The sequence below is a fragment of the Cygnus atratus genome, chromosome Z, assembly GCF_013377495.2.
Source record: "Cygnus atratus isolate AKBS03 ecotype Queensland, Australia chromosome Z, CAtr_DNAZoo_HiC_assembly, whole genome shotgun sequence".
Taxonomy (NCBI): domain Eukaryota; kingdom Metazoa; phylum Chordata; class Aves; order Anseriformes; family Anatidae; genus Cygnus; species Cygnus atratus.
In genome coordinates, this window is record NC_066396.1 from 28,971,684 (window position 1) to 28,994,117 (window position 22,434).

Consider the following 22,434-nt stretch of genomic DNA (forward strand, 5'->3'; position numbering starts at 1 on the left):
TTCCTCAGAGAAGTCTGAATGAATTGAAGGCACAGCCCCTTGAAGTTCTTGGGCAACTCCAAGCTAGACTAATATAACAAAGTTCACTCCTAAGCCTCTGGAGAGTAAGGTCATTTTTCCTAGTTGAGATTATTAGCATTCTAATAGTTGTAACGATACGACTTTGTCAAAAATCTGGAGCAATAGAATAATAGAACCATAGAATGGTTTGGGTTGGAATGGATCTTAAAGATCATGTTAATTCCAACACCACTGCCCTGGGCAGGGACACCTCCCACCAGAACAGGTTGCTCAAAGCCCCATCCAACCTGTCCTTGAACACTTCCAAGGATGGGGCATCCACAGCTTCTCTGGGCAGAGCTCTTAGAAGCATTACAGCATTAGTTTGCTATGAACAAGTAAGTAAGTTTAACCCAACAGTAGCAGAAAACTTAGGGCAGCAAATATTCTAAAATAAAACTCATACACCTATTCTGTAATTTGCTATAAACACAAGCACCCCACCTACTGATGAAATCTGCTAGAGTGCTCATCTGTAACCACTACGTGCATTATCCTAGATCATTACCAGGTGAGATAAAGTCCTAACTAACTTCATAACTTCTGTCATATCGACTCAAGTGGGAAAAAGATGCCACACATCTGAATTTCAGGTGATATGAAGTCTCAAAATTGCTCAAGTTGGTCCAAAAGTAATTGTAAACTACAGTGAAAATGTACAGATGCTTTCAACATGCCCTTTTCACTCACATATATAAGGATGATGTTCAGAATGTAACAGTAAGTGATTGGATCATGACTAAAGATGAAGAAAAGCCCAAATTACAGTGTCAGTTTTCTTCTGCAAGAAGCAAGAAACAGCTTAAAATAAATCAGTCATTCAGTTATTTCTCTGCCTTAGAGAGACACCACCAGAAAAGCACCTAACAGCAGAGATTTTTTCCATATATTCTTAAACTTATCCTTTTTTTTTCCTTCTTCTATCTGACAGTAAGAGATAATGCTACAGTTTCAACAACATGCTTGTCTCCTTTCAAGTTGCACTTCACCATTATTTTCATACCCCTGCACAGACTTCTTGGCAACTCAGAAGAACATCTTTGGTGTCCTCCTGAAGAACTGATTTCAGAACCAGGGCAGGGTGAGAAAAATTGGAAGAAGGTACCCAGTGAGGTTATGCAGTGAACTTTTTTATCCATGGAAGTTTTCAAGACATAACTGTATAAAGCCCTGAGCAACCTTGGGCGGAACCTGCTTTGCAAAGGAGACTTGACCAAATGAGCTCTCTTCCAATAGAATTATTTTATGATTCTATGAAAAAAAATGTATGACTTGCTTGTGGTACAGTACTCCTCTATATACAAGTACGAAGTTTGTACTTGGAGCTCTCCAATGTTCTGGCAAATTACACAATTAATATTCGTTGAATTGAGGAGATATCAACATAATAGACATAAAACAGAAAGAAATAACAAGAGGCTGGCAAAGTTCCTCCACAATCTTTCATAATGAACCTCAGATGCCCTCAAAGCTTTCATAGTAGAGTATTTGTAAGACCACAAAAAGCTCTGACAAGCTATAACAGAAAAAAAAAGTGTAATTTAATTCATCTATCTCTAGAAAAATAGATACTAAAAATCCTCTCTATTAGATGGCAGTAAAGATTCAGGAATGAAAGAAGGAACAGCCTTAGATCTAATACAGCTCAATCTTTTCACAAACTTTTAATCCCAACTCCACATTCTACACATTTATCAATGACTAACACTGTGAGAAAAAACATCTGAGGATAAACATAGAACTTAACTTCAACTACTGTTAAAGTAGTTCTGTAAAAGAACTTCACTTAACTACTGTTTTTCTATGAGAAGTGAAAAATACACTTGTGAAAAACAAACAAAAAAAAAAACAGCAACAACAAAACAAACTTTATCACTTATCCATGAAAACTTAATGACTTCACCTTCGAGAAATACTCGTATCTTTCTCTGATCCCATGCTGATTGAATAAATATACCATGAAAAGTCCACTCTTGGCATGAATTTGCTACTCTTTACTTCTTTTCACCTGTTCAGTGATTGTCTTTTTCTTCTGAACAGTTACGAATAAAGCATTCACCAAAAATCTTTTAGTTGCTTCTACTTACTAAATAGCAATAACTAAATACCAGGTTTAAGGAAGGAATTATTGTTGCAGATGTGAATTTAGGATTTTGTTTTGCTTTTGAATGCAAACAGTTAAAGGATTCAAAAGGAAATCACTTAGGGTATCCAAAATTGCCCAGGAATTTTTCATAAGAATTACTACCAGTTTCAAGTATTTTCTGAGAATTCAAATATATATTCATTTATGTGACTCTCAGGGCAAACTGCCAAATAATAAATTTTTGCATAGTAAGAAATACACAGAATTATGTATATTAAATAGAGAAAAAAATGGAGTAAGCTATTGTGCACACTCTGCACATGACACAAAGTACACAAACCATTTTGTCTCTCTTTAGCACAGACAACCAACATTATGTTTCTCCCTTTTGTAGACTGTCCCAAAAGAAAGCAAAGCATTTCTCTTGAGTCTGTTTTATATCCAGCAAGTCTATTTCTTATATCCAACAACTATTTACAATAGCCTATCTTCTCTCCATTTGCTTCTGCATGCAAATACACTAAGCTTTTATCTTCTTTTTTTTTCTATAAAGGAAATTTTTTATTAGCTTAGACATCATTCTGCTTGTGATATAAAATATAGTTTTATGAGCATATTGATTAAGGTCCTTAAAATGAAATTTAACTTCTATCTTCCTAAGAATCTGGGAACTTAATCTGTCATACAGACAAATACATGAAGAACTGTCCATGGCTTTTATGAAAACTGGATTTTCTTCTTTCTTTAATGGTAGAAGCGGACAAGAAAAGAATCCACACCAAAACCAGACAGCCTGAACTACTGGTGGGTCACTTATTTTAAAACCAGGAGTTAAGCATACAAAACCAAAAATGAGCAAAGTATTTTTCAAGAACAGACAAAGGCTATTTGCTGTTAATCCTCAGTCCTACGTTCTTCATCAAGTTTCTAGCGCTCTACGAATCTTTTCCTTTGAGGCTCTAGGGAATTGACTTTCTCATCTCAGGGAACAATCAGCTAACCTCTTCAGATCTTCTGTCATCTTTACAAAATCAATCTTGGCTATAATGCTTCTTTATTGGAGTGTATTGCCTAGTAATCTGAGTGTACTGCTTAGAATGTCACCACCTTTTATTCAGTCCTGAATTTTTGCCTGCTTATCTATATTAAAAAAATAAATAAAATTTTTAAACAGGATTCTGCTTACTCATGAAATTTGTGGGGTTATCAGGGGTTATACCTGAAAACAAAAGGTCTTCTGCAAAATCCAAATTCACGTGCTTTTGTCTGGGGGGGATGGGCACAGGTACTTCTTAATGCCATGCTAAGCCTTCTTTCTAACCTCCAAACTATTTCACTAGCTTTATTGTCTGGGTAAACTGTAAACTGAGAAGAACATAGAAACTCTTCTTAAACAGTCTTGGCTGTCTTCAAAGAAATATCTTACAATTTTCACTGACTAAAAAACAAAATCCCTGTGCTCTCACCATCCCAATCACTTAAATCAACCAGCAGGTTGAAAAAAAACTCAAAACTTTACAAGACTTACAGATGTGTTGCAATAGTGTCATATTAATGGCTCAAGACTTTCAATTACAGAGGTAAGAAGAAATATTTATTGTCTTTTCATTTACACTTTTCAGTATATCCCCCTCTCACCTTAAAGAACGCATTATTAGATTTCAAAACAAAACTCTCACTTACCCAGCCACTGAAAAGGCAAGAAGCACTTCCACTTTTGTAGACCAAAGTGCTTTTGCAAGAGTCTTGTTTAGAAAAAAGAAAAGGTCTCCACTCTTGTAGACCAAAGTGCTTTTGCAAGAATTTTGTTTAGAAAAAAGAAAAGGTTTCCCTTGCACATAACTTCATAAAAGAACATTAAAAATATAACTCTTAAACATTTTCTTTGAAACCCAAGCTTGTTAGGATTTTGATTTGTTTTCATTTCCCTATTTTTTTAAAATTTATGTCTTATAACAGGTACTCCTCTGAAAATTTTCACCTTGACAGAAAGCTGTATTTTGCTGAAAAATGGGGGAATTTGTGTGTGAACTTTTGACTAGATATGCATCTCAGATAACTCGTATTTGCTGTTAGATATTGAACCTGAACTAATCAATTGTGCAGTCTCATAACTTGTTGGAACTATTCTGCAGATATTACTATAGTGATAGCCTAAAAACTGCACTGGGTAGACACTGAATTAAGGCCAGCAAGAACTGATTCTCATGACCAAAGAGAACAGGAATATCCTCCCAAAGAGTTCTGCTCCCTTCTCAAAAATGAAAGAAGAAACTCCAGAACTCTAGCAGTTTCCACAGGGATATTCATACCCTGCTCCTGGTAATTTGTCACTTGAATGGTTGCACACTGCATAAACAGAACTTCCGTACTGATTTCTCTTTACAAAGTGCTTATCCTCACGGCAGAAGACACATACAAAACCACAAGATACTAAAGTAGTGCACCTCACTCATCTGCTCAAAATAGATGGGATTCCATTACTAGTCCAAAGGGTGAAGAGAGTGGAGTAGTAGCAAAACAAAACAAAGCAAAACATAAAACAAAAAGATCTAGCATTAAACTTGGATGGCTGATGAGGGAGAAATGGAGGGAAAATAAACACAGAACAAAACAAAACAAAAAAATCCATACAAAGAATAAGAGAAAAGAAGCCCAGTGGGGAATAAAAAACAACAAAACAACAACAACAAACACAACACAAACAAAAACACAAAAACACAAACCACAGAGCACCAATCCAAAACAATGATACTTTCAATAAACCAATAAATAAATGTATTTACCAACAGACATTTGATTTTCTGATCTAGGGAGTTTTGCTAAAAGTCCTAGAGAAGTGCTATTCCCACAACATTTTGCATTATGTGCTACAGGCTACTACTAAAATGCAGTACCTATATTATGCAGTCAATTTGGCCTACAATTGATGACAGGTATACAGCCATAACTTTGAATGGGTTTGAAAAAAACACAACATACAGTCATAGAATTGTTTGGCTTAGAAGAGGCCTTAAAGATCATCTAGTTCCAACTCCCCTGCCATGGGGAGGGACATCTCCCTCTAGACCAGGATGTTCAAAGCCCCATCCAGCCTGGCCTTGAGCACTTCCAGGGATGGGGTATTCACAACTTCTCTGGGCAACATGTTCCAATGCCTCACCACCCTCACACTGAAGAATTTCTTCCTTATGTATAACATAAACTAACCTGATTTTAGTTTAAAACCATTCCACCTTGTCCTGTCACTACAATTCCTGATAAAGATTCTGTCCCTAGTCTTTCTTGTAGGACCCCTCTAAGTATTGGAACATCAGTGTAATGTATCCCTGTAGCCTTCTCTTCTCTAGGTTAATAACCCAAACCTTCTCAGCCTTTCTTTACACTAGAGGTGCTCCAGATGATCCTCAGATCATCTTCGTGGCCCTCCTCTGAACTCCCTCTAACAGGTCTATGTCTTATACTGCAGGTTCCAGAGCTGAACACAGTACTCCAGGGTAGGTCTCACGAGAGAAGAGTAGAGGGGAAAATCACCTCCCTCATCCTGCTGGCCATTCTTCTTTTGATGCAGCCCAGGATATGATTGGTTTTCTGGGCTGCAAGAACAAATTGCTGGCTCATGTCAAACTTTTCATCCACCACTACCCTCAAGTCCTTCTCTGGAGAGCTGCTCTCTATCCACTCATTGCTCAGCCTGTTTCACATTTAGGATTGTCCCAACCCAGGTGTACGACCTTGCACTTGTCCTTATTCAACTGAATGTTGTTCACATATGACCACCTCTCACGCCTGTCCAGGTCCTTGTGGATAGCATCCCTTCCCTCAAGCATGTCGAACACACCACACAGCTCAGTGATGTCGATAAACTCACTGAGGGTACACTCGATCACACTGTCCATGCCACTGACAAAGATGTTAAACAGCACCTGTCCCAGTACTGACCCCAGAGGAATACCATTTGTTACTAGTATCTACCTGAACGTTAAGCCATTCACCGCAATTCTTGGAGTGCACCATCTATCCTATTGTTTATCTACCTAGTCGTTCATCTGTTAAATCCACATCTCTCCAATTTGGAGACAAGGGTGTCATGTGTCAAATGCTTTGCACAAGTCCAGGTAGATGACATCAGTTGCTCTTCCCCTATCCACCAGTGCCATAACCACATCATAGAAGGCCACCAAACTTGTCAGGCATGACTTGCCCTTAGTGAAGCCATGTTGGCTGCAACCAATCATCTCCTTATTTTCTACACGTCTTAGCACAGTTTCCAGGAAGATCTGCTCCATGATCTTGTTGGGCACAGCGGTGAGAATGACTAGCCTGTAGTTCCCTGGGTCTTCGTTTTTTCCCTTTTTAAAAATGGGCATTACGTTTCCCCTTTTCCAGTCACCAGGAACTTCACCAGACTGCTACAACTTCTCAACTGTGATTGATAGTGGCTTAGCAAATTCATCTGGCAGTTCCCTCAGAATCCTTGGATGCATCTTATCAGGCCCAATGGACTTGTGCATGTTCAGGTCCCTTAGATGGTCTCAGACCTGATCCTCTCCTACAGTGAGCAGTTCATCATTCTTCCAGTCCCTACCTTTGCCTTCTGTGACTTGGGCTGTATGGCTAGAACATTTCCTGGTGAAGATGGAGGCATAAAAGTCATTGAATACCTCAGCCTTCTCCATATTCCGGGTAACCAGGCCTCCTGTTTCCTTTCAGAGAGAGCCCATATTTTTCCTAGTCTTCCTTTTATCACTGACATACTTACAGAAGACCTTCTTGATACCATTGATGTCCCTGTCCAGACTCAATTCTCTCTGGGCTTTAGCTTTCCTAGCTTGATCCCTCACTACATGGACAATTTCACTGTATTCCTTCCAGGCTACCTGTCCTTGCTTCCACCCTCTGTAGGTTTTGTTTTTGTGTCTGAGCTTGGTGAGGAGATCATTGTTCCTCCATGGAGGCCTCCTGGCATTTTTGCCTGACTTCCTCTCTGCTGCTATGCACTGCTCTTGAGCTTGGAAGAGGTGATCCTTGAACATTAGTCAGTTCTCTTGGGCTCTTTTTCCCTCCAGGGCTTATCCCATGGTACTGGGAGGATCTACCAAGTAGATACCTGAAGGGACCAAATTCTGCTCTGCCAAAGTCCACAGCTGTGAACTTGAATTGTGCCCTTCTTGCTGTACTAAGGATCTTGAATTCCACCATTTCATGGTTACTGCAGGCAAGGATGCCTTTGAGTTTCTTATTCCCCAGAAGCTCCTCCTCGTTGGTATGAACAAGGTCCAGCATAGGACTTCTCCTCATTGACTCCTCTGTCACTTGGAGAAGAAAGTTATCATCAATGCATTCTAGGAACCTCTTGGATTGCTTATGCCATACTATGTTGTCCCTTCAACAGATATTGAGGTGGTTGAAACCCCCCATTAGGCTTGTGAATGTGAGGCTGCTCCTACCTGTCTTCAGAGGCTCTCATCTACTCAGTCTTCATGGTCAGGTGTCCTGTAGCGGACCCCCACACTATAATGTCACCTGTCTTTGCCCTCCTTTTAATCCTAACCCATAAACTCTCAGCTGGCTCCTCATCCACCCCCAGGCAGAGTTCCATGCACTTCAGCTGGTCATTGACATAGAGAGCGGTATCACCCCCCTCATCCGTATGGTAGTCCATGACTACATCAGACAAGACTACATTACAAGACTACATCAAACAATAAGACTGGTCAACCTGCCTCCTGTTATTAAGTGGGATACAGTCTTCCATTTGAAACAACAGAGTTGAACAATATCTAAATAATAAAACGCCTGCTTTGGAAAAAAAATAGAAATGGGAAGTAAAAATATAGTAAACTGATCAAGGCTAGATTACCATCCGAGATGTCCAAGGTTGGAGTATTATCTCCAAAAAAGGAAGAACATCTTTTTGTTTTTATTCATTTGTAAGGAGACTTCAGACATTCACAGTGACACCTATTACAAGTACCTTAGTAAAATTCCAGGAATGTTCACCACACATGGTCAAAAAAGCTTCCAGAAATCCTTGAGTTTACATCTGTTTGACAGCATTTGCTCAAGAGATTTTTGATACACCTTTTAACAAAATATACAACATTTCATAGTCATAAACAGAACAGACTGGACTCATAAGATTCTGTTCATTTTAACAACTCATTTACAAATACTTCAATCACCATTAGAAAATTTTGCTTCAAACGTGACTGAATATTAAAACACAATTTGCAGACCGGGTCACTTACCAGAATACTACTTTAAGATTCAAATTCTGCAGTGTACTTTTAAACTTTTTTATTAGTCTTGATTTCTGCACTGGGAATGGTTTGTTCCACACATACTACTCAGGGAATCATTTCAAGCATCAGCACATTAGAATTCAATGCTTGGAAATTCAGTCAGCACTCAAGGGACTCAATCACTTGTACATTTTTACAGGAAACATGACTTATGGCATTGTGTCATGCTGCATCAGAAGCTGGATTCCACATGTTCCAAATCTCATTATTAATTTCCTAAGTCACACTTATCCCAAAGCAAAAATCTTTTACATTTTTAACAACAGTAACATACATTTTCTGTGGTAAGCAGAAAGCAAAATACTGTACTACCTCCAAACTAAATATTCTAACTAAAATAAATTTCCTTCTAACAGAACATTCCATCCATTAGTAAGTAATTCACATTTGAACTAAAACAAAAATGATGCCAGATTCATAGAGCAGTCAGTTATTATCAAAAAGAATATGAAAGGAGTACCTTTAATTCAAGCTTCAATCACAGCCTAAAGCAATGTGAATTAGCAGATGCAAAAGTTTCCCCCCGTGTCAGTCTCACACTAAAAATGTTACCTAAAGAATATTCATAATTCATAAAATGACTTTATGAAGTATCTAAATTTAAATGTTTCACTTTTTTTTAGAACAACCATTAGAGTTGTATTAAACAACAGAGATACAAATGGGTTTTAAAGCTGTAGTTAGATTTACATAAAGGTTGCAAAAATTATTGTCATATTGCAAAACTCTTAACATTATATTTTTGGAACTTTTAAACATATTAAGAATTGGATCTTTTACTTTATTCATCCTCAAAATAATGTGATTTTTTATATAAACAATCTTCCTCAAAATACACCTTAAGCTTTAATGAAAGATGAATGCTTTAATCATGCTTTAATGAAGAAAGATTATTTGGCTTAATACAGTACAATAGGATGAAATGGAAATATTGAGGCAGATATGGTTGATGTAGGTGGCTTACTTGTGTCTACTAGATGTAAACAGCCACAGTATTGAAAGTCTTGGTACATGAAAGGTCTAGCAACACTTAGGGAGAGCCTCGTTGAATGGGTAGACACGGACATGTCTTGCTGTCTGGTAGCACAGAATTAGTGGCTATTTATTTTAGAGTATTACAAATTGCTCAAAAGCTGGGAGATTGATCTTTTTTTCCAATCCCTTTTAATTTGTCCTCCCAGGAATCAGAATCAACAAGTATTTTAAAATGCTAATGCTAAAAAACATTCCCACAGAAATGTTCAAGGAAAGTCTGGAGAAACAAAAAGTACTGAAAACAGTGCCAGAAGTGCTCAGGCCTTGACCTTCCCTTAGATTCTACACCTTGAAAACAGTGAGTCAGCTCAAAACACTACAGAACTTTTGTATAGCTGCCTTTAACTGGATGAAGAAAAGCAATGCCATAGAAAATCACAGACTGAGACAGTGGCAAACCCAAAGGTCTCAACAGCAAGACTAATGTATATAGATACAGCAGCAGGCACAGTCACTGGTAGCCTCCTCTGTTCAGATTTACAGATAGATGAACAGTCTCCAGAATCACATGATGAGTATTTGTTCTTGCACACCGTAGTCCTCAACTCCAAACACAACCTGGAAAATTATTAACAGACACCTATTTCCTTGGAATCTGAAGAGGTCAAACTGATGGCTGCATATTCCCAAAGACCATCCAGTGTTTGGGATATATGCATACATGATTTAACTCAGGGAAAAGACCTACAGAGCTTAGAGCCACTATATGACAGTGGACAAATGCAGAAACTGAAGTGTAACACAGAACTAAAGTCTCTGCCCCAGAGGTGATAAGTTAAGGATGACAACTGTGCATGCAGTATGGCTTAAAAATCAAACCCTTTCTGATTTGGGAGTCATTTCAGTAGTAGAACCTCCTACTGCTTCTCTGAGACTAGCAAATGCTAGATTTCATAATTCCTGCTAGTTGCAATTACAGTCTATGTGTTGAAAGTTCTCTTAAAAAGTTGCACCTCATTGTTCATGCAGTAAAACTCCGCACGAGTTTCAAGATGCAATATTAAAAACATTTGTGAATTTTACTGTGTTTTAAATTGACTGAAACAAAATAAGACTTATGCAAGCCAAACTCTTTTTTCTTCTGCTGAAAACTAGAGTCACTACTTCACACAGAATCTAGCAAGCAACCACGGTGTCATTTTGGTTGTTTACTTCGTGAACCTTATTATTAGGTACAAATTCTTACATTTAAACAGCTGAACAGCTTCCTTCCAACTACTTGGTCTCCAGGTAAATCCATTAGTTGTCTCTACACACTGTGCTTTGGATTGCATGACTGAGCAGTCATGCAGTCACACTAAGCCGAGTCCCTCTAGATGAAATTAAACCAAAATATGCATTCCAGGAATAAACTTCAACAGTCAATGTGTATTAAGTCTATGAGACTAGTCTAGATCTAGTTCAAAGTATACACATCCTCTATTCCTGCTTCTTTCTCCTGCTTCCTTCTCAAATAAGTACAGTTTGCATACCAGGTCCTCGGCACCAGTTGTTCTGTTCTACAGATTTGTTTCTTCAGGACTGTCTGGTTAATGGGATCATAGCTCAATAGATCAGTATGTCATTCTGTGAAATAATAATTGAGGGGAAAAAAATCATCATAAGACATACTACGTTCCTTTGGTTAAATTATACTACACTAACAGCATGTGCAGTCTATATACACAAAATAACTATGTATACCTTTAATATATGTATTATATATATATGTATATACAGACATACACTTTTATGTCTCTATCTCAATTCTGTATGTGGATATCTACAAGTAATATATGCTATAAATAACTGCAAACTGTAAGAAGCCCATTTTTATTTTCCTGTACTGTGCTTCTATGTAAGTGGCACAGATAATTAGAGCTGACAAGTTTTAAGATGAGTTTTGCTAGTAAATAAACATCTGCAAAGTACTGGTATGTCTAATGTCTGGATGCACTGTGAAAGTGGCTAGCGAACAGAGTTAGGTTTGAAAGAGAAGGAATCCACATTCTGCCAAAATCTGAAAGAACAATTTATCCTATGCTCATGAACTAATTCTGTGCTAAATTAAGCAGGGCATTTCCACCATGGAGTAGAGAGCTACATACCAAATCTGCCACAGATGAGTTATTGACTGGTTGGTTGATCTGTTACAGAGAAATCATCTTTGTTTTGGGGGGAAATTAAAAAAAAAGCCTTTAGGCTACTAACTTTCATATTTATTGCCTGCATGATCCTTCTCAGATGTTTAACATATGTTCAGCAGGAAATGGAAGATACAGTCTGTGATTTATGATGGAAGCCAAACAACAATTCTCTGTGTGGGCACAAGCAGGGCATTAATTTCCCTCTCCCCTCATTCCTCACTCGTCGTCTTCCTCTACCTTCCTAAATGACAGAGGACTTAAAAATCCTAAGGCTTTTACATTGCATTTTCATAGTTAACACTTCTAACATACCAACAAGGAGTTTTCAGATGTTTTTTGAATTACAGAATCATATTTATTTATATACTATACACATATAAGCATTTGAAAATTCATAAAAGTGAGACTAACACCTGCACTTGTATGCTGTTAAAAACAAACAAACAAAAAGTTGACTTCTTCTTTAAAGGCTTGTCTTCTTTGTTAAAGCAGATACAGTTCTCAAGATTAGGGACTACTTGATATACTTAACATGTAGAAGAAGGTACCAGAAAACTATTGCTATGGTGTGGGGAAAAAACATCCTATCAGTGACTTTCAGTTTAGCACAGCATGCAAGACAGAAGTATTGACACTCAATTTTGTCATGTTAACAACCAATCAGAAATAATAAATTAAGAGACTATCTATACCGTTCTTATCTATTTCACGATATTTAGCTATATAAATTACCTAAATATAAATCACCATGGAATACAGCTAAAGAGGGGATTGAATTTGCCACTTAATCTTCAAAGTACCCCTCCCAGGAATAAGACCATACTGTGCGGAAACTAACTATTTTTTTCCAAATACTTGTTTTTAAAGGAGGAGGACAGAACTAATAGGAACTTCTTTTGTCTTGGGGTCCCAAACAATCAGTGCCTTTTGGAATCAGGACCTTCATAGGTAAGTAAGACATGGTAGAGATTGCAGACCGAAGAGTAGAGAAAAACTTGTCCTTCTCCCACCTTAATTACTTGTTATTAGCTATCTGTGCAATAAGCCAAGTAAATCGCTGAACAACCTAATCTTAAGTATCTCTTCAGTTATGATATGGTTCTCTGTAAGTGCCAACACCAAATTGCAGGCTCAAGAGAAAGAGCTCAATGAAAACACAATGCTGAATTGTAATTCTCAAATATATAAATTAAAAACAAACAAACAACAAAACACATAGCAGCACAACGCTAACAGTCATTCTTCGGTTACATTCATATTGTTTTGTAAACTAAGAGACTGAAAATGTGAAAAGTTTTTCTTGATGAATACAGATGAAAGGTAAGACTTTAAAGGCCACCAAGATTTGGCACCCAACTGAAAGATTGGGTGAGTCTAAAAACTGCATTTTCTATTACAGAGAGACTGAAGAGTGCACGTATTGTGCCTGTGTGACCATTCAGAGTTTCTATGAACTCATTGAACAAACCCATATATGTCAAAATTCTCAGCCTTTGATGCTTCGAAACACGTACATATCTTTAAATGAGCTGCCAAATAGCAAATGTACTTGTTCTGTGACTCAGTTTCCACACAACATAAAATGGAAATAACCATAATGGACTCCTCTGGAAATCACAAGTCCTGCTGATGTAGTTCTGCTATGTAAGAGCTCCTGGTTCTTGTCAAAAAGGAAGCTGTATGTTACCTGTAGTTACACAATTTCAAAATGAGTTGCAGCCATGCAACTCATACACACTACTCAGAATAGACAGGCAGTCTTTTGAATTTGCTTGCAAAAAAACTAAGAATGCTTTTGAAAAAGCCAGTAAGAAGACGGGAATATAGTACGTAATAGAAAGTAGCAGTTGTTGGATTTATTAAAAAAAAAAAGTGGTTTAGAACCGTAAAAATATAGAGCCAACATTTTACTAAACTAGTTATGTTTCTGTAACAGTGAGTTTCTTTTTACCATCACTACTCACAAAATATCCTAAGAAGTGCAGGTGTATATTAAAGTACTTTAATTAATTATTCAGATGAACAGATCTGTAAGACAACATCTGAATGTCGGACAGCAAGTGGCAGATTGCTCATATAAAGCATTATTACATTTATTACAGTTCATTAATTTAAGTCACATGAATCTGTTATCTACATCTGCTTTTTCTTCAGAAAATGAATGTGCAGTTGCTTTGTTAAAAACTTATATTCCCCATGGGAATGGTCCATACTCCAAAAAGAGACAGTTGCAGTGGATCAGAGGCAGATGAAGTTGTGCAAATCATCATAACAAAATGTAATATTTAAATAGCCAGCATAAAACAGTAGTAGAAGACAACAACATGTTTTAAAGCAAACTTTACCAATACAGTAGGATTACAGGACAGAGAAGATAGCCATAAATGCAAGATGTACTTACCGACTTGTGACTTGAATCGAAGCAAGACACTCTTGCATCCCAGTGTAATTAACAAAGAGTCTTTTCCCACACGACAGTATTCGGTGTTCCTGTTAACCAAGCATTTAAGCACACAGATGCCATCAGCTGAAGGGAAAAAAATACTTTAGAAAACTTTAAGTGGTTAAAAACAAAGCCATATAAAGAACTAGATGTCTCTTTTGATTACCAATATACATAAACATGTATCTGAAGTATACAACTTGGGAGGCAATAAATTTTCTCTAAAATGTTCTTACTTAAGCTGATTTTCCAGTCATCTACAGCTTTGCAAAAAATTCATCCAACTTATCATACATACTTCCTTGAAGTTGCCCTGTCCTCAGAAGAAGGAAAGATAAGTGCCTAAATTAATTTTTTACCTCAATCCTAACAAGGTCGTAAGTGAACATTATTTCTACTTGTTTTGTTTCCACAATCCCATATGGACATTTCTTGATAATCTCTAGAGAAGCTGCTCAGGCACATGAAATGGCAGGGAAAAGAGTCAGGAATAAATTACATCAACTAAACAAGACATAACCCATCTTTTTTCTTCTATTCCTCTTAGCCTTCTATTCCTTGGGCTGAACAAAACCCAGCTCCCTTAGCCTCATTTTGTAAACTATATGTTATAGTTCCCTAACTATATGGGCTTATTATGGTTTGCCAAAACATTTCATAGATTTGCAAAGTGGTAAGCATATAGTCTTCTGGAGTTCTGTTTGGATCACACATTTTCTTATATTTCCCAAAACCTAAACTTATCTTTCACCCATATCCAGCAATACTACCTTCCTTCCTTCGAAAGAGTTATATATACTCCATCAGCTATTTAAAATCATCAGTACTGAAAAAAACAATCAAGTTAAATATAAATGCAAAACACTCCATATATACAACAATACAGTGTGAATGAACCCATTTCTGGTTCACACTGTCTATAAACACCCACAAAAATTGTCTTTTTACCTGTACCTCAATTCATTCATACTGATCTGATTAACAATTTCTAAATAGGCTGGAGCAATGGACCTTCTAGAAACATACATGCTTTCTAAAATTATTTCTCTACCTCACAGCTACAAGAAAAACATCCTTTCAAAGTCTTCCAGTGGACCCTTAACACTTACTCTTAGAATCACTGCGTAATTCAGGCTATAACGGTTCTCACCAGGGCTCCAGTCCAACCTTGTGTTAAAAGCAGAATGAGGTGAGAAATCAGACCGGGTTGCACAGTGCTTTACCAAGCTAGGTCTTTAAGACCTCCAAGGATGGAGATAGCAAGACTTTTCTGGGCAACCCATTTCAGCACCTTGTAACTCTTGCAGTATGGTGTTTTTACTTGTATCCAGTCAGTATCTCCCCCATTTGCAGACACCCTCAACCCTATGCCTGAATTTTCAGGACCATTACTTATTGAACGCAAAGTGTAGATGGTAACCATGATAAACAGGGAAGGTCTCAGGATAGACCCCTGTAATATGGGTAACCAGTCTCCAGATGGAATACACTCATTTTAATGAGTGATGCAGCCATTCTTTCACACACCTAGCTATCCACTCAAATAACCATAATATCCCAAGTTAGGTACAAGGATGCTGTCAAAAGTCTTGCTGAATTCGAGGTAGACAATATCCACTATTCTCTAATCATCCACATATCTAGCCATCTTATCATTGAATGCAACCAGACAAATGAAGGATGAAGACTGCTGTTCCCACATTCTTATTCTATGCACTCGGAAATGGTTTCAAAGATGACTTGTTCCACTGTACTCCCTAGAACCAAAGCAAAGCTGAGCTTCCTGAAGGTCTTCAGATGATCCTTTCTGCCCTTACTGAGGAAAGGTGTAACGTTCCTTTCCCCATTTTTCAAGGTCCTTTCTGGAGCTCCATGACAGAGTGCCTTCACAATAACACCAACCAGTTCCCTCAGCACTCTTGGATGCCTCTGACTCTGTCCTCTTTATGGTAGTTTCTTTCAGCTTAGTACTACTCCTAGACACAGAAGACAGGTAAGCCTTGTTAATGAAGACTGAGATAAAGAAGGGACTAAGTACCTCAGTCTCACCTATGCCTCGTATCACAGAGTCACCACCCCATTCAGAAGCAGGATGAAACTTTTTAATTTTTTTTTTTAAATGATAGCAACAAAAGCTCTTGTTATCCTTGACATCACTTGCTAGTTTGAAGTCCAGCTGAACTTTGGCTTTCCAAGTATCATTCCTTCAGGACTGGACAAAGTTTCTACACTGCTTTTGTGTAGCCTGTCCCTGCTTTCCTGTACACATCATCTCTACACTGCACCTGTGTCATGAATTCCCTATTAAGCCAAACTGATCTCCTGGTTCTTCTCTTCATCCTATCTGGATGGACTGTTTGAGTGCTGGGAGGATGCTGTCTTTAAAGACCTGTTAGCTTTTGAGCTCTTTCATCTTTCAGAGTTGCTTCCTATGGGATCATACCTACCAGTTCCCTGAGCAGCCCGTCTGCTCTCTTCTGACATCCATAATCTGTCCTCTGCTACTCTTGTATCTCCACTCCAGATCTTCAAATTGTTATTCCATGATTGGTACAGCCAAGGCTGCCATTGATAATATTGATCCCCTTTCAAAACTTGAAAATATGGATTTGTTGCAGTACTGTAAGACTTCTACTGATATCACCAGGCTTTTACCTAGTCCTTAAATATGTAGGTATGCATATTGAATGAACTTAGATCTTGACTTTCACTAATGAAATGTGCTAATTTACCTCAGTATTTTTTTTTAGGTGCTTGACCTTTTGCATGAAGAATGAGGATAAGTGCCTGCATCATTTCATGTGTGAGGTACAAACACAGAGACATTCAGAGCTATTCAGAAAACTACACAGAAAACAGCATTGGAATGAGTCATGCTTGATAACATTCCACAGACAATAAAATCTTCAACCAAAAATGTTTGTATATTCTTCCTAGAGTACATTTCATGGAACATGGAAGATGCTTCTATACAAAACATGATGAAAATTTCTAAAGTTTGCTGCATTGGAAAGATGAAGAAGAATTGCCTCTAAACTGAACAAAAATGCATGTTATCTATATGGTGATTATTTCAGACTAAACAAATCCTTACATAGTTGGTACAGTATTGCTCAGTAGCCATGATAACAGCTAGCTATTCCAAAACAAACTGTACAATCGTCATTTAAACACCCTTCCAAGCAGGGAAAATGTTTTATCTCACAACGTATATTAACTTTTTCTCAAGGTAGTCAAACTGTACAATAGTCATTCAAGGATTATATCTAATTCAGGGCGAAGATGATACTAGTCAGCCAAACTAGGGAAAGTAGCTCTTCCAAAGAGGTGGAAAAGGTAGTCAAAAGTCTGCCAAGAGCCTTCAGGCTGCTTCTTCCTTATCGAGAGACTGATAATGCCCGGAAATGAGGCTGATCTGAACTTAAACAGAATCCTAAACATGGATGTCTGTATGAAATAAATATGCAGTCTGAGTTTGGCTCCTATAGTGGTAAAGAAACCTAGGAACACAGAATTTGCTAGAGTGTTATTGGGAAGTTTGAGAAATCAGTAATCTTAGAGAATACAAAACAACAAGCATTCGGGAGTTGATCTAAACACGCAGTTATATATCCTAAAATGCTTTAACTTTTATTTCAGTGTATGTTCTTCCAGAAATGCGCATCTACAATGTGTATATATACATACATATATATAATAATGTATATGTATATCTATACCTTATACTGCCATTATGGGTCACAATTCTATATTTATTCTAGACTACCTTGCCAACATACAGTTATAGTGGTGACTCTGCAATCATACCAAAAGGCATCACTGGAGTAGAGGAGTACCACAAGTTTTGCTGGTCACTTGACACCCCTAAAGCCACAGACATTATATACAAGTCAGAATCTCTACAGATATCTCATGCATTCATTTCACATTTAATTCATATTTACTGCCAAAAAGAAAAAAAAAATAATGATGAATTAATCTATTTTCTAGATTACAATTGATAAACAAGGAAAAAAATCATAAACTACAATGTTCATCATTCATACCCAGGACAGTGATACATTGGCCCCAAACACCAAGCAGTAATACTGTTCTTCAACACAGCTCCTTGAAATAAGACCCCATGTCACGAATACCACTTTCCTTCACAATTTTTGCAGCTTGGACTGCCCACCATTTGAGGGCTGTTTCTGACCATTTCCTCTCAAAGAGGATCAAGGTTTCCAAGTCTAACTATCTAGCAGGCATGTTTTCTTGCATGTATGTCACGGTCTACTGCAATACAACACCCTTCATGTGGATCACTACAAAAAACTTTACAAAAATCAGTAATAGGAGCTTAGAAGAAAGCACATGACTATCATTTCACATGATAGATACTAACAGTAACAAGAAAATTTGTACCAAGTTTTTTGTCTAAGCAAAAGAGACTTAGTGGACATGGCCTGGAGTGACTCCATCAAAATTTCAACGTACAATGAGTCTAAATGACTGAAGTTTACAAGAAATCCATTCACAAACAGGAATACAAGAGAGTGAAAGGTCAGATCCCAAGAGGAGAAAAAGAAGAGAGAAACACAAAAAAAGAAAAGTACATAAATTGTCTTCTTTCACTTAAACTCTTAAATTTGCTGACAAACAGATACTCTCTTCAAACAATAATCAAAGAACTATTAAAAAATATGAAACTCTAATAGTATGATGTGGCACCTCTCAAAGAATACAGGAGCATTTACATGCAAATGGATTCACACCGGGATGTCTTAGGTAGCTGCCACTATATCCCCATTTCTGGAAATCCATGGTTTATGCAGCTGTGCTGACTGGCAGTCCCACCTCTCCTAACTAACCACCAAGAAATCTCAAAATCAAACCTAAATGGCACATCATCATCACAAGAGAAAGGTATTTACACTACGTCTACTTTATCTTACTTATAAACACACACTTTATTGATTCTGAATTTGTATGTTCAACATCCTAAAGTTTCCCAAATAATGGGAAGAGTGAAATCAATTGCTTGTTAACTTGTAGTGTTCATTGGAATCCCTGCAGACTTTCCCCACACATTTACCTGCCCCTAGGGAAAAGACTGTAAACACACAGAAGTTAAGATCTCTCCTCCTGTCAGCCCATAAACTATATAGTACAACAATACAAAATTAAAAAACATATAAAAAAAACATATTTGCCACGTATGTATCTGCACAGAATTTCCTTTACCTTGACAGATAGGCAGCACAGTGCTGTTATTTCAGAACAGCAACAAAATACAGAAAAGCACCACATTGTACACTTTGTGTATGCGCACACACACACGTGTGTGCATGCTGGTTCAATGCCATTTCATCTTGTTGGTTTTGCATCACACTGATTACCACAGCTCACTGTTCAACTACACCAGTAAGCAACCAAAGAAGGCTTCACTAGGATTAGTAGGTAGCTACTGCACAGACCTGGACAAGGATATTGCTCAAAAGCTGTGCAGAGGAAAAGGATCTGGAGGTGCTGATTGATGCTCACCTGAACATGAGCAGGCAGTGTGCCCAGGTGGCCAAGAAGGCCAACGGCATCCTGGCTTGTATCAGGAATAGTGTAGCCAGCAGGACCAGGGAGGTGATCGTCCCCCTGTACTCAGCTCTGGTGAGGCTGCACCTTGAGTACTGTGTTCAGCTTTGGGCCCCTCAGTACAAGAAAGACATTAAGGCCCTGGAGCATGTCCAGAGAAGGGCTACAAAGCTGGTGAAGGACCTGGAACACAAGTCCTGTGAGGAGCGGCTGAGGGAGCTGGGGTTGTTTAGTCTGGAGAAGAGGAGGCTCAGGGGAGCCCTTATTGCTTTCTACAACTGCCTAAAAGGAAGTTGTAGGGAACTGGGGGTCAGCCTCCTCTCGCAGGTAACTACTGATAGGACTAGAGGGAATGGCCTCAAGTTGTGCCAGGGGAGGTTCAGGTTGGGAATTAGGAGACATTTCTTCTTAGAAAGAGTAGTCAGGCATTGGAACGAGTTGCTCAGGGAAGTGGTGGAGTCACCATCCCTTAGGGGTGTTTAAGTAAAGGTTGGACATGATGCTTAGGGACATGGTTTAGTGGGTGACATTGGTAGTAGGGTGATGGTTGGACCAGATGATCTTGGAGGTCTTTTCTAACCTTAATGATTCTATGATTGCTGATTGCACTGCTTTTCCACTCACAGGTAACAGAGATTCTCCTTGATACACTCCATTTCCTCAGCTGCCTTTTAAAGATAATTTCACATCCATCCTGGTTGGAGCATGGCTCTCAAGGACTATGCACCAATTATAAAAATTAGGACTACTTCCCTCCTGAGCCCTATGTTAGCTCTCTTATTAGGATACACTTCAGGATACTCTTGGGGTACACTTTACTAAATACACAGCCAGCATTTGTAACAGGGACTACAATTTTGTAGTAAACAAGAGGAAAAAATATGGAGAAAGCCCCTCACTTCCCAGCTTCTGGAACATTTACAGAGCAGTAAATCACACACTAACTTAAGGTTTGTGGAGAAATTCAGCTTTTCAGAATAGCACATCTTTTCCTCTTAAAGGACTCAAAGTTTATGCACTTGAATAGTTAAATAATCAGGACTCTCTCAAATCCTATAACAGTACTCTAAGGAACTAGAAATGAACAAGAAGGAATGCGCAAAGCCCATTGCTTCCAACCTCCTTAACAGAGAGGATTTCTCACTGTTTTTGCCTCTCACTTTATGCTACTATTATACCCACTCAGACAATCACTCTGTGGCTTAGCACCAGGTGGGAGGCTGCCTTCTGCTGGGCTGAGCACACCAAGGGTGCAGTGGAAGCTGGAGCAGGAGGCTGTGTGAACACTGCCGCAGAGATCAGACAGCTGCCCAGGTGTCTGAATGAGCTCTCATTCAGACTCCTCCTGCTTTGTCTGCAGAAAGCGAAAACAGTCTTGCAGGGCTTATGGTGTGAAAAGGAACTTTTTATTAGGTCAGATTTTGATTACAAGAGTTTCGTTCATTCCAGTGGCATCCTCCCTTTTCCAGGCATCTCTCATTTTATCAGCCTAGAGTTTATAGTGGAAAACAAACATCAGACACACAGATTTCCATGCAAACTGAACAATAATCTGGTAAATCAGAGCCAGATAGCATTACTATATTATCTTTTCTCACAACAGTGGGTGAAGATCCTTCTCTACATAGGAGGATTCTGTGTGTGATTTATTGGTATTGCTAAATGATTTCTATACACAAATATTCAGCTGATTAATTTATTTTAAATATTTTCCTGATACAGCATATTAATAAGAATAACAACAACAAAGAGCTAGCAGGAGCATGATTAGAAGTACCAAAGTCTTCCTCCTTTGCTCCTCTTTAAGAGATCTTGGTAAAATTTTCCTCTGACAGTCTGAGAAGAAATATGATAAAGACTGGGAATGGGGCAGAGAGGTGAGGATAAAACTAGAAAAACCAACAAAAAATAAAAACAAACAAATGTACAAGAACACAAAGGAACAAGCTCTGCTAATTTCATAATTCCACTTTCACAGTGCTCATGGATAACTGAAATGAAAATCCCTTATACCCTTGCTGGAAGCATATTTAAGCAATAGCTATTTACTTGAAAAATAAATTTATCTTGTAGGTAGCTGTATCTACCCATAGATTCCTTTTACAAATTGAGTGATGAATATTTTATGTCAGACTGTCCTTCATCTGATAAAAGATGTTAAGTGAACTATTTGTTACCTCAAAGTGGTTTTAAATACTTTCCAGGTACACCCTCCTTGAAACAAACTGCTATTTAGCTAAAGCACGTAATAACCAGAAAAAGCATTCACCTCACAGAATGATGTTTTACAGGCATCAGAGATCTTCCAGGGAACTATAAGACTTAGCATTTGTTAGTATTCCCCTGCCTTCCATGTCAAAATATTTTTCCTTTAAGATTTTCCTGAGCATTATGGTTAAGAGAAAGAAGGTATTTATATTGATTTAATAATTATCAATAATCAGCTTTAGAATAAAGGTATTCCAATGCAATTATCTACACCTACTTGTTTTTTGCATCTTTATTTTTGTTGTTCTAGTTCCCTATACCTGTATCCCACTTTGAAAACAGGTAAGTACCTTCCATTTGCAGAAGACTATTCCCCCAGATAATTTTCCAGTTAATTCACAGACAGCCTTCAACATTATCTTGTGTGTTTTTGTTTGTTTGTTTTGTTTTGCCAGAAATACAGCCTCACCAATAGTGGACTTCAGATGAGCCTGTTTACTAATCACCTGTATCACACTGCTTCTTTGGTTGACTCATGACATCCTTTAAAACACAAAACCCAACAAAATGTTTACACCACACAACTAAGTGCAATGTAAAGAC

General features: G+C 38.0%; 1 protein-coding gene across 4 annotated transcripts in view; it reads right to left on the bottom strand.

The window, feature by feature from the left end:
• Positions 1–22,434, bottom strand: part of LOC118257644 (histone-arginine methyltransferase CARM1-like) — a 76,669-nt gene that overhangs the window by 42,609 nt on the left and 11,626 nt on the right. For all 4 annotated transcript variants that reach the window (XM_035565820.2, XM_035565816.2, XM_035565814.2 and 1 more), the window contains exon 2: positions 14,014–14,139. In XM_035565820.2, the coding sequence (XP_035421713.1) occupies positions 14,014–14,139 (126 nt within the window). The remainder of the gene's footprint in view (positions 1–14,013; positions 14,140–22,434) is intronic.